Source organism: Gopherus flavomarginatus, chromosome 1 (assembly GCF_025201925.1).
Source record: "Gopherus flavomarginatus isolate rGopFla2 chromosome 1, rGopFla2.mat.asm, whole genome shotgun sequence".
Taxonomy (NCBI): Eukaryota; Metazoa; Chordata; order Testudines; family Testudinidae; genus Gopherus; species Gopherus flavomarginatus.
Window position 1 is genome coordinate 38,785,599 of NC_066617.1, and position 14,145 is coordinate 38,799,743.

A 14,145-nucleotide genomic window follows, 5' to 3' on the forward strand; every position below is an offset into this window, starting at 1 on the left:
TATTAATCAACCCTTTATCATGCTCATTTTTATCATGTTTCAGCCAGTCAGTGCAGGTACTTCCAGGAGATTAACCTTAATGTTGCTGAAAATTCCTTCAAAGCAAGAGTGGTTTAAGAGGATGCCTATATGAAATGTTTTAGACAAAGGATATGAAGCCTTACTGAGAATGACTAATAACAGGTTTCCGCAGGTTACCCTTTCATTGTAGGATATCTGTCAGCAGGTAGACAGACCTAGTCTTAAAAAAAGTTTTGCCAATTTGTTTGTTTTGCATCGTGACCACAAACCAGAAATATAAATTACTCAATGATTAGGCTACTAAAGAAGTTAACAGATGTTGGCTCACAGATCAATCTAGTGCTGTGGGGTCAGGATGTAAATCAGAGCTGTTTCCACAACTTAATTTATCAGACATAGGGCTGAGTTCCTAGCCCTTTAATGAACAGGAAAGCAAGAGGAAATCTGTATAAGCACCCTTGCAAGGTTACGGTAGCATAACATGCTACTGTATAATGTGGCTTGAATAAGTCTGGCCTCCGTGGTATCTGTGCCATCTGTAGTTGGAACTGTACATTTTCATCTGCAGGACCTTCCTAGGATAAAGAATTTGAGTGAATTTTCATTGTTTTTTTACTTCAACACAATATTTTTAACATTACATCTAGCAATCTTCTAACTGGGTCCAGGGCGGGTCTTTAACAACAAAAAGAAAACAAACCCAACACACATCACAATTGTTACTGAGTCCTCAGTTCCTGGCAGAAAGCTCCATAAAATAAGACCAGTAGCTACAGTTTAATTAGAGCTGCATTATGAGACAGTTAGACTCCCACCCCGACAAGATTAAAAATCTGCTTGGGGCTTGGAAGTACAATATGATCTAAGAGAGTCAAATAAAGGGAAACTCTACAAAGTGCAATAGCACTAATCAGGAAACATTTAGCTATTTCTCTATCTTTTTGTGAAAAGTTCAAATTTAACCTATTTCATCTTCAGAAGCTGTTTACAGTAATCCCACTAAATGAATACCAAATCCTAAATGACACATAACTCCACAACAGCTACTTTTCAAAAGTTAAAAAAGGGCATTTTAAAAGAGACAGTCTCATTAAATCTTTGAAACTAAAATGGCAAGATTGTTGTTATCTAGTTGCAAATCTGTACTGTGACTTATAACTGGATGATAAAATTTCATCTCCACAATTTTCTAAGTACTTCAAAGCATCTTTGACTTGTAAAAAAGAAATAAACGTAGTAGTAATACCACATTTAAATTCTATTAACTGGAATTGCTTGGCTAGACACCTATGAAGCTCTGTTCCATGAACAGGAGGAAATCCAGGGTATGTCTATACTGCAATAAAAACAAAATCTGTGGCACTAAATCTCGGAACTCAGCTTCTTTGAAGGGCTCAGGTTGTGAGGATAAGAACTGCAGTGGAGACGTTCTGACTCAGGCTGCAACCTAGGCTCTGTTACCCTGCGAGGGGATTGGGTCTCAGGGCCTGGGCTCCACCCTAAGCCCGAACATCTACACTGCAATTTCAACCCAACAGCCCAATCCAGAGTTAGCTGGCCTGGGCCAGCCAGAGGAGTGTTGTGGATCTCCCGCAAATATCAGGCAGTTACAAGATACATCAGGACAAGGCTCCCTCCTGTAAAGCACGCAGAAATCTCCTCTCAATCCATTTGCATTTTACAAGTTCAGTCCACTAAAAAAAAGGCTTTGGAGGAATCTTAGTTTTGCCCTCCTTTGCACTTTACAAGTCTATTAAATCAGCTGTGTTTGCTATGCACTCAATTTTCAAAAGCCCGTAACTTGGTCACATTAAAACTAGTTTTCCATGCAACAAGGAAAAGTCACACCTTGGTGGCAGCTATTTCCATCCACTACTTCAACTTTCAACCCCCCATTTTATCAGCTATAGAACTATTCAAAGCAGTCTATGCAATTTCTTTACATTCTGACTTTCACAAAACAGAAAACAAAAACACCCTCCCCCCTCCAACATTTTTGGCAAAGACCAAATGCAAAACTTTTCAGCCCGATAAGTGAAATTTGCAGAAAGATTTAAACAAGTGCAAACTGTTAGCAATTTTAAGTGTTTACTGCTCCCACTCTTAATAAATAAGAGACCTTTCTGGAGACAGTACAATTTATAAGCAACGTTAGTTTCCATGTAAATCACAGAGTAAACACCAATGACATAGATACTTCAAAATACATTTTAAAAATTTACAAAACTATAGAACAGTTTTAAACTAGAAATAAATAAATAAATTCAAATTGAATCCGCTAGTTACTTCTGGGTTTCTCCAATGTTGATCATTTAGGGAAGTAAATTTTCAGCTATTGTAATTATGAATACTGCAATTAAAAATAAAACACTGCCTTCAAGCCAGGTAGAATCCTGTGTACGTCTAAACATATTCAGTGAAGCAGGAAGAGGTAAAATGCAGAGACGACAGAGCAGAGGCAGGGACAAGGAAAGGAAAAATACAAAAAGTTTGGAGGGCAATATATGTTAAGATTATAAAAAATACTACCAAAAACATACAAGGTTGTGCATTTAAGGCTGCAATCTCATTCTGAGGTTCTGCTAACACTGAAAGAGCAAGCAACCAGCAGAATTCACGTAACCAATTTCCTTCCAATGCAAGTCAAGCCTTATTATGCACAGCTTGATGGATATGTAAGCATTAGTCCAGGATAACGTGTGGTATTATACCTGGGTACATCTGTATGCCTCTTACAGTGCATCACTGTTTATATAAAAATAGTTTCATACTCTTTAGAAACGACTGGCTACCAAGTCCTGGTCTGTGCACTTATACTGGATAACCAGAAGTCAGAACCTCTCTTAGCCAGATACTACTTCTAATAAGTCATATTTTATAGAATTATATTAACGTACCAAAAGTAGGTATGGGATTTTTTTGTATGCATTATTCCCAATCTCAATGGAAGATTTGATTGGTGGGAGGGGAAGGTAGGAGGGCAAAGATGGAACATTCTTAACCAATCAGCCCTCAGAGAGCATGTTCTCTGAGTAAGGACTCTGGGGATTGGTAAAAAAAAAATACTGCGACCAATTTGTGTCACATATATTGTAACATGTACAACTTTATAACTTACGGAGATAGGGAAATATATTGAATGAAGAGCATAGGTTCATATATGTCAAAGACTTCCTCCAACAGTGTTCATGTTTTTTGTTTTTGTTTTAAGGATGGCTGGTGTCTCCAACATGATCCAAAATAATTACTTGAAATGTAATTGTCTTTCTGCGTTCCAAAATGATCATTTAATTGAATTCCATTCCGTGTTGAGGATAATAGAAAATAATTAGGCTCCAAAGAGATAAATACCCAGCATGATATTAGTTAATATGAGAACCTGGAAGACAGTGAAAAAGCCATTAAGTCTCACTGAAAGGAAACAAAGCTTTTAAATAAATAAGCTATCCTTGCAGCACAGTGTCCAGAGACAGTGAAAACTACACAAATGTTCCATGTTCTAATATTTAACATAAGCTTCACAAGAGGCAAGACTAAAACAGAGGCTTCACTCAGATTCAGTTGCTCACTGTTGAAAACGAAAATTACTTACATAAGAAATTGATAGCACAGAAAATCTTTGCAAGCGTGATACTCATCAAGAACTTGGTTTTGATATTTTCTAAATTCCTTCCAATGAGAATAAGAAGACAGATGACCCTATTTTAAGAGGTTTTACACTGCCTATGCATATACCTATAGACATAAAGGAATAGTCTAACCAAGTCTACAAATATCTGAATATATCTAGTTACTGAAAACAACTGTGATAACTTTCAAACTGCATTAACAGCCTGGGAAGACATCCATAAAGTTCTCATCAGATTAGTCTCAGAGTTTGAGAAAATATATTTGCATCAGTAAATCTTGGAGTGCACTGCAGACAGCTAAAATATACCCCTCAAGTTCAGACCACACTGGTGAATCTCAGAGCATGTCAGAGTCCAGAGAAACCTCAAACAGAGGTGGGAGACAAATCAGAGCAAGTTACTGTAATCTTGAAGAGGGTACCCAAGAGCTGGGATGAAGAAACAATGCTTAAGAAATGAATTTTCAATTTTTGCCCATAATTTTGACTACGGTTCAAAGAAAGCAGAGAAAGCTCAGAATGAGCCTGAGATGTAACGATACTGGTAGCCTACAACAGAATCCTTTTAGTTTCTAAATGGGAAATTTAGTCAATACACTCAGCAAACATCAACCTGAATGATCAAAAAAGTGATTATTTTAGATATATTTCTTAGAAAGAATGCTTAAAAATTCATCCTATATCCAATATATCTACAGTAACTCTGAAATTGTAAGAAAAGTCCCTAGCTCACCAGGATTGTTCTGTAAAAACAATATGTTTTGAGCTGCACACTTCTAGGTGAAAACTAATCAACTGCTCAGATTGCATCTTCCACAGGACAGGATTATGCTCAAACAACAAACAAAATTAAAATTTATATATGATAGATAGAGATATAGATATAGTTAGGAGACAACATCTACAGAAAACTTTCAAAAACATTCCAGAAAAAAGTGGTGGAAGAGAAACAGAAAACGTACAATATGCAAGCAGAAGGGTCTTAAATACAGAATGTTTTAAAAGGGTTTTCCAGGAGACTGCTCCAACCAGAAAGAAAGTACTTGTGATGTCAGGAACATACAGTATAAACCATGAAAAGCGCACACAGCTTGGAGGAGTTTAAAAACTTTATAATTTTAGTTCATTTAAGTCAGCTCAAGTTTGCACGACCTATGACAAGCAACAATAAATACAAACGTAACTTATCTAGCAATATAGATTGCGGGCTTTTACTTTGTATTTTACAGTGAGATGTGACTCAGATAAAATAAAAGACTCACCTAGGTGGTGTTAATATTTAGGATAATCTATGCCAGGAAGCAGTGAAAGTAAACAGTGTAAGAAGATTTAACACCAGAATGGGGACCCCTATTTCTGAATTATGATAAAATACAAATATTAAATATGGGTTTCTGCAAAAAGAACTGGAGAAATACTAAGTTGTACCCTTCGTAATTTCCATTCTAAATTTTCCACATTTTTATTAAAAAAAAATGTTAACTGTGCATTTATACCTACCTGTATGTTTTTGCAGACTAGAACCAACATAATATATTGATGCATTGATGCAGAATACTCACATTTTAAAGGGAGCCATTAACTGGAAAAATAGGACTTACCTGTTAATATCTCCTTATATCAAGTGCCCAGAATTCTTCATTAGATTAGATGAGCCTAGCAGTCTCAGAGCTGTCCGACAGGACCTGCTTTGCCCACATCCTCAATTTCCCCTTATGAATGATTCTTCTGGAATTGTTGTTTTAATTCATTTAAAAACATAACATTTCCAACTAGAACTCCAATATCTGTTTTCCACAAAGGAAAATAGAAGTTCATCATAAAAGGGAAAGTCTGATTGCTGGACATGGTAACTAGAGGAAAACTAATTAACAGGCAAGTAAAATTTTACTCCCTTATGAAGGCATGCCCAGCAATTCTGTATTACTGGTAAATAAGAAAATCCAAGTTTCTGGGAGGAAAAAAAAATACAATATATAAAACTATATACATTTTTAAAGCTTTTAATTTCTGCATCGTGGAGAACCTCACACGTTAAGATAGTCACACTATGACAGCAAATCCAATGTAGTGTATGGCAAAAGTGGGAATGGTAATCCAGATAGTTGCAATTTAGATTTCTTCAGCTTTAAAGGCTGCAGTGGTTTAGTAAACTCCAGTTCCTTAAAATAGCTAGTTGTGTCTTGTATGGCTTGCAGATGAATCTAAGGTGTGCAACCAGCACAGTTTCTTCTTCAGGTAGCAAGCTGAACAAAAGTTGAAGAGGACATTTGTCCGCAACTTTTGAAAGTGTACATATTTGAAACAGTTCATACAGCAATCTTGTCTTAGTGAAAAGCACAGTACTGATTTTCTGTGAATAGTAACCCTAGATCCAATATTTTGCTGAAGATGACTGCAACTGGGGGGGGGGGGGGGGGGAAGAGGATGGCGGAAGTCCCATAGAAAATACTCCAAGAGGTTTTAAAGTTCACACAGTTTGTCACTGTGTGGCGGCCTTTCAAATGAAACATTCCTTGATTGCCCAGGAATTAATCAGCACCCAGTGCATGAATGAATGGATAACTTTGTGTTAAAAATCAGACTGAACTGCAATGCTCAAAGTTATCACTTGTACTTCTAATGAACTGACACTCAGACCTAACTAGAAGCTTTCCTATAAGAGCTGAAGAATCTGCAGAATGTTACTCTCCCGGGGCCCAAAATCCTTCTCTTTGCACAAGTACATGTATTTTATCCAATTTGGGCATAGACCCTTTCTTCATAACAGCAGGACGTTAACTCATCCCCCTGTATTCTCTTTGAGGTTTATCCTGCCTAAAGCTAGTATGACAGGAAGGGTGTGCCTGATTGGCAGCTATACTGGTTCCAGCACGGAAAATTCTCCCAATTTGGGACAGCACAGCCTGCAAGACCAGTTTGGGACTACTGGACTGTTCCATGACCATTCTAATTTGTTCTCTGAAAAAAGGTCATTTTATAATGCTTCTGTCTGCAAATATTTTTCCTACTATTGTCACATGTAATATCTGAAGCTCCTATCACTGAGCAATACATTTTTCCAACACATTTACTTTGTGCATTTGACAGCACTTGTATACTGTTTCCTCTGTGTAGTTAGTTTTGTCTTTTGTTCATGAAATATTTCTCTCAGTTACATAGGAGAGAAGAACCATCTTTTAATAAAACAAACAAGACTGTGGCTGGGGGATTCATGGGCATGTGTACTACCTGAAACTACTTTCAACTTATATTTTGAAAATAGATTTTAAGTTGATGGTGTCCTTTTAACACACTGTTTGAGAGCAGAATCAATGGCAAGACAAAGAAGAACAGATCTGTGACAACTATTTTTGTTTGTCCTGGGTCTCAGTTCCCTTATCTATTCTCTTAGCTGTGGTCATGGGAGGTCTAAATTTTGGGGTAACTCATCTGTTCCAACTAAACGGTTTCTTAATGTAAATTCCATTTGTCCAATATGCAGCAAGTAAGCCAATCTGCCTATGCTTCTGTTTAATATGCACTGCTTAAACTGAGACTACATATACCTCTGCCCACTAGAATGAAGTAGATGCAGATGCTTCCTGTAAGTTTTAAAAAGAAGATGGTGACTGCTTAATAACAGCTTTGTAGTTGGCTCTGGAAAACATGTGCGCTCCACCTTATGTTCAAGAAAGTTTATGCTTTCTATTACTTTCTGCAGAATCCATGACTCCTGCCTGAATGTTCAGTGTCTTTACTCTGTTCCACATTTAAGGCTGTGATAATTTCCTTTGGATAATACAAAAGCAAACCACACACTGTGCTGTACCAAAGCACAGAATCTTTTACCATCCTTTGCATACTGTCCTTCTAAAACAAAGAGTTTTACCATGCAATTGTCTCTGATATGGCCACACATATAGCAGTGTGCAAGGCACCACTTACGCCTGCTGAGACCACTGAATGTAGAAACTGCAAGAAGAATGCGGCTTACATTTTCTTATTTTAACTCTCACTATGAACCATTTATGTGAACGCACTATTGGACAGAACTGCTCAGCCTAAAAGCACATCCAGAATCACCATGAAGTGAGTAATTCTCTCAGATGGGATATGGATGACTTTCTGCTGGTTTATCATTGGCCTGTGGATTTCTCTCTCTTTGAGAAGTATGACTCCTTGCAACAGCCTTCCTTTGTGATCCAGCTGTGATGAGTCTGTGACACAAAATACAGGTATACATGGAATTGCTTTGACATCAGGAAGACGACTACAACATACAATAATTTGTAAAGAGCCTATGGGCTAATAAGTTGAAGGGAAGAGGACTATATATTGATACCCTCTATATTGCAAGTCTCGGTAATTCCAGTATTTACCATCGCATCCACATTCAACAGATGTCTCACAAACAGATCCACTGGTAATGTTGGTGGGGAAATGGAGAACTCCACGAAGTGCACTTTCATTAACTTTAATATTTTCATCTATATCTAAACATGATTTTGGGTGCTGAACTTTCAGCACTGGATTTGAGCTCCAGTAACTTTTGCAGAGGCACAGAGAATCAATACTGGCACCAAAAACCAGAACCCAGGTCTCCAAATCTTATTTAGGTATTTTTAAAATGTCAACAAGTGCCCAAGATCCTCTGATCCATCCGGGAAACAAAACAAAAAGGCCTGGAAAAGTGCATTTTTCTGTACTGGCATTTGTGAAAGAATTATTTAAGTCCTGCCTGGCTACAGTTTCCCTTGTTTCTATTCCACAATTTTCACAAGCCATATGAGAAATCTTGTCTGGTGTTTCTGAATGTAAGATTGAAATTAATCCTTGTCCAAGGAGATGCTTGTGTAGTAACCGGGAAGTTTGGAAGATATGCTTCTCCTTGTCATCAACACATTCTACAACAGACTTCAATGCTTCCTTCCCAGCAAGAGGATGAAAATCTTTTTGGATACATAACAAGTTTCTATGGGGGAATGCAACATAAGGAAGGCTAATAGCTTGACAAAATCAGGGAGACCGACAGGTCAAAGACAGCCCATGAAAACGACAGCTCTCAATCCCTCTCTCCAAAACACCTCAAAAAAAAAAAAAAAAAAAAAAAACCAGAAACACCCCCCCCCCCCCCCAAAACAGTAAAGTTCCTTTCTTCCCCTTCTTTTCTAGAGCCCTAAAACAAAAGTCAAGCTAGTCCAAAAGATGCCCGGATGGGCTCATCTAGCCACTCTCTTGTTCTTTAGAGCAGTGTGTTGAAGTAGCTATATCACCTAATAAAGACATACAAAGATATACCATAATCTTAGAACTACAATTTGTGAGGATAGATGTGCTGTAGCAGAAGAATGGCTGCTTCTAGCAAGAAGAGTTGCAGCTCTTTATGGCAAAAAGAAAGGAGGCCAAAAATGTGCAAAATTTATTCCAAATAGGGATTAATAAATCACTATTTATGAAAAAAGCAGTAAACAAATAAAATGTTGAAAAGATGACAAAAGCAAAAAAGAGAGCCCTATAGATTGCCTGATCCACAACTTCTGATGCAGTCTGAAAGTGGGAGATGGCTAGATCCTGTATATAATAGGAACATTTTCTAAAAGTGGATCACGTTTGTTAACAATGATTCAGACCAACCAATTATTGCCACAGACAACTTGCCACCAGAGTTTAATCATGTTGATCATATCTGCTTTGAGCATGGTTAAAACCTATTAAAAACCCCAGGAGCATCTGGCAACATGTCTATGCTGGGGCTCCCTATGTTGCTAACAATGGTACTAAGAAAATGTTTCTAGAGTTCACAGAGCTTTAGTTATGGCTTTGCAAGAGAACATATACTTCAATGAATTCTACTTATTAAAATAAAGCAAAACGTATTTAAAAAAATTATACAGATCTTCTGTATAAAATTTGCAAGAAAAAAACCATACCATGAACTGAAAAATAGAAACTAGCGTGTATCTGTCCATTTTACATTGACTTCAGTTTGTACTGATACCCAATTATTATATACCACACATCAAAAATGCCTATATTTTAAGAATGTATTTGATCTCTGAGGTATAGGGTAATGTACAAAACACCTTCTGTGCTCCCAAAATTTAAATGGCCATCTGAAGCAAGCCACGTACAGTATAAAAGCTGCATTTTATCAAATATTATGGAAATGTATCCTCTCAGCATATACAGATAAAGCACATGGGTTTACTTACCGAGTTTCAGTTAAATATTTCTAAGTTTATGATTTAAAAAAAAAAGAAACATTTTTGTTGGTATATGCAATTGATGGTCCTTTTTGGTTATTCTAACTTCCCTTCTCAAAGTCAATTTCAAATATTCTTCACTTTTTCAAAAGTACACCTCTACCCAGATATAAGGTGACCCATTAGAACGCTGGTTCGCATACAACATAGTAAAGCAGCGCTCTGGCGGATCAGTGCATCAGCTCCCAGCTGCGGTGCTCCGCTTCTCGCTGCCAGTGAGTGCGGGGAGGTTGGGGAAAGGACGCCCTCCCCCGTACTCACCTGTGGCGGGAAGCGAAGCACCGTGGCTGGGAGCTGGTGGAGTGGAATGGGCTGGGGTCGGGCTGCGCTGCTTCCTGCTGCTGCCGGTGAGTGTTGTGGATAGGGATCAAGGCAGTCAGGGGACAGGGAGGTTAGGTAGGGGGTGGGTTCTGGGGGAAATTAGGGATGGGGGTCTCTGGGGGTGGGGGAGTCAGGGGACAAGGAACAGGGGGACCAAAGCCAGTTCAATATAACGTGGTCTCACCTATAGCGCAGTACGATTTTTTGGCCCCGGAGGACTGCGTTATAATCGGGGTAGAGGTGTACTTAACTTACAAATAACTAAAGTTATATTTTTCTGTTTTGGAATAACACTATATTCTTCTCTTTATTTCAATGTATTACTAATAAAAAGCAGCAGCACTTATCAAGGGCTTGATACCACTGATGTAACTAAAAGTACACTGACATAAAAGATAGACAGAAGTTTCCCTATTAATAAAAATAAAACAGCCTATTAGAGAAAATAAAATCTCAATTCTACTCTGCCTACTCCCATAAACATCATATTGCCATCACTGATCCATCTCCCTAAAAGCCTGTGTAAAAAGAAAGGCCTTGCAGTGTACTCGGAAGATCAACTCATATGAAAGCAGCAAAGAATCCTGTGGCACCTTATAGACTAACAGACGTTTTGGAGCATGAGCTTTCGTGGGTGAATACCCACTTCCTCAGATGCATGTAATGGAAATATCCTGCCCCTGGATATTTCCATTACATGCATCTGAGGAAGTGGGTATTCACCCACGAAAGCTCATGCTCCAAAACGTCTGTTAGTCTATAAGGTGCCACAGGATTCTTTGCTGCTTTTACAGATCCAGACTAACACGGCTACCCTCTGATACTCAACTCATATGAGTTATTTTGGATCATACTGGGAAGTCAGTTCCTAAGCTGTGGCCCGCTCACAGATAGCATACTATTAGCACTGCCACGCTCATACCAGCAAAGCTCTAACTCAAGCACTAAAAATGATTGCAGCTGTGGCAGCATGGTAACTAAATTATTTTACTGCTTATTTATCAGAAACTCTCATCTGCAGTGTGTAATAGTGAGGTAGACAGGTTAAGGATGACCTGGAGAGGATTTATTAAAAAAAAAAAAAAGAAAAAAAAATACCCTCAGCCATATTATTTTTGTTTATATTGTTGTAAATGAAGGGTGACACTTCAAAAATGGTTTTTTTTTCTTGTTTTTATATATTAGAAATAAGAATGGAAACTTTGGTCTTCCCTCATTATGCTGGAGAACTCCTTAGGGGTCTCAAGAGATGTTTATTGTAAGCTATCGCACCTGAAAGAATGGGGATTTTGCATCCTTAATATTCATTCTCTGAAATGTTCATCAGGTATAAAACACATAAGTGGGTTTTTTGTTTGTTAACAAACTGATTAAAAACCCCTTCCTTTTTGCTCAGCTTTCAGTTCCACATTATTTCATTTATCTTTCATTATCAAGTCCTTCAGGTTAGATAAGGCCATGAATTTGTAATGTTAACTCCTGCCAAATCCTTTTCCCACTTTCATGTAAAAAAAAATCATAGCCTTTTCACATTAAAGTAATAAATATTTCTTTTAAAAACGAGAAGCACATTTATTTATTTATTGCAATTCACCACTCAGTAATATGCTCAATGCCATGAGGGAGAAAGAAAGAGTTTGTTTCAGGCCTGAGATTAGTCCTGGCCCTCAGCTGTGTGCTTGCATTTGATTGTAGTAATTTTAGAAAGTTCATATTATTCGTTAGTGAAACCATAAAAGACATCTACAATAAGTACTGAATAAAGAAGTCATATCACCATGTATTTTGTAGTCCACATATATTACAGGGTAAACATTTTACAAATATTTTAAATATTTTGTGAAATGTATTTGGATTATTTCATGTATCCCTCCACATTTACACCAATGCCGAGTTACTACACAGATGATGGGAGAGAAAAATATAAAGTAAAGAATTTAAAAACATCTCCAAGAAGTGACCTAGATAATTTTTCTACACATAAAAAATGTCATTGCTTAAAAGGTTTCAGAGTAGCAGCTGCATTAGTCTGTATCTGCAAAAAGAACAAGAATACTTGTGGCACCTTAGAGACTAACAAATTTATTTGAGCATAAGCTTTCGTGGGCTACAGCCCACTTCTTCGAATGCCTAGAATGGAACACACAGAAGATATTTATAGATAGAGAGAACATGAAAAGGTGGAAGTAGCCATGCCAACTGTAAGAGGCCAATCAACTGAGATGAGCTGTCATCAGCAGGAGAAAAAAACCCTTTGAAGTGATAACTGAGATGATCCATAGAAGGCGTGAGGAGAACTTAACATGGGGAAATAGATTTAATTAGTGTAATAATCTACTAATGAATCTATTCCCCAATGTTGAGTTCTCCTCACACCTTCTATGGGTCATCCTGATTATCACTTCAAAGGTTTTTTTTTTTCTCCTGCTGATGACAGCTCATCTCAGTTGATTGGCCTCTTACAGTTGGCATGGCTACTTCCACCTTTTCATGTTCTCTCTATCTATAAATATCTTCTGTGTGTTCCATTCTAGGCATTCGAAGAAGTGGGCTGCGAAAGCTTATGCTCAAATAAATTTGTTAGTCTCTAAGGTGCCACAAGTATTCCTGTTCTTACTGCTTAAAAGGTATCTTGAGTCATTAGAAGCAAATGGTGCACCTGCCAATCGAAAACAGAATTCTCCCTTCACATTGCTATAAAACTAAATTTCTATCCCTGCAGGGTAAAAAAAATTAGGGAAATATAACCTGTTACTGCTTTAGGATTGAATAATACCCCTCCTCCATCTCAGATTTTATTTTGTGATTTTACTTTGTTATGGGTAAAGGGAGAAAATACAAGGAAACTGGTGGAATCTGTTTTTTCTTTTTTTTTCTTTTCTTTTCATAAAGTGGTAGCTGATCCAAAGTCTGGAATATTGGAATTAAGTTTTAGAGGAGAAGAATTCACAGACAGAGGATATAAGGTAATTAGGGGTGCGTGATACATGACTCCACAACTTACCTCACAGATATTTCCACCTGTGATTGTATAATTACGCTGTAAACCTCTCACTGGTCCAGAGACAATATAATCTTTCAAGGACAGAAATTCACATTTCAAGATGGGGAATGGAGGAGAAAAACATTTGAGCAGTTTATTCATAAAAAATGGCAGTTCAGAAGCTAGTCAGAAGTTTTTATGTTGGTAGTAGTCCTGGTGGAGATGGATTAAGGGGCAGAATACAAGTGAGAGGACCACTGATACCAGATAAATACAAATATATCATCTCCACGTGTGTGAGGTCTAAAGAAAGATTTCCTGAATATAATTTATATATTTGACACACCCCACATGTGGAGGAATTTATTTCCATCACCCCATACTATTTACATTCACACACACACACACACACACACACAGGCCTGATCCTGCAAATATACAAATGAGTAACCTTATGCATACGGGTAGTGCCACTCAATTTGTAGTATTGGATACTATAGTAAAAACACACATGCCCCCTCTTAAAAATCAAACCTTTAAGCAAACAAATATATTCTATAATTATTCTTTAGTTAACATAAGCCAAACACAACTGTGATTCTGGTTATCACTGGTACTTTATACATTTGAAGTAGGCACTGAAAAGTATGAAATTGCAGATAAGTATAACAATTTGTGAATTTAAAGTGAAATATTTATAACAGGTCTTGACAGGACTGGCCCACAATATTTTGGCACCTGAGGTGGGGAGCTCAAATGATGCCCCCATGACCCCTTGCTTGGGCCAAAACAACTCTGCCATCTTCCTGTTCTACTCCTCTGATGGTGCTGCTCTGCTACCTACCCCAATAAAGGAGAACTAATAACTTAAAATGCCTTTTTCAAAAATTTTAAGTAACACTTAACTTTCAAATGCCTGAACACCAAATGTAACTTTTCTTGTCTGC

The 14,145-nt window shown here is 37.5% G+C and overlaps 1 protein-coding gene across 6 annotated transcripts in view; it reads right to left on the reverse strand.

The window, feature by feature from the left end:
* Positions 1 to 14,145, reverse strand: part of BRD1 (bromodomain containing 1) — a 114,363-nt gene that overhangs the window by 23,900 nt on the left and 76,318 nt on the right. Inside the window, exon 9 of one of the 6 annotated variants that reach the window (XM_050936104.1) lies at positions 3,175 to 3,400. The exons of the other annotated variants lie outside the window; for them this stretch is intronic. Within the exon in view, the coding sequence (XP_050792061.1) occupies positions 3,384 to 3,400 (17 nt within the window). The 3' untranslated portion in view covers positions 3,175 to 3,383. Of the gene's footprint in view, positions 1 to 3,174; positions 3,401 to 14,145 lie in introns of those variants that run through there. 6 annotated transcript variants of the gene reach the window in all.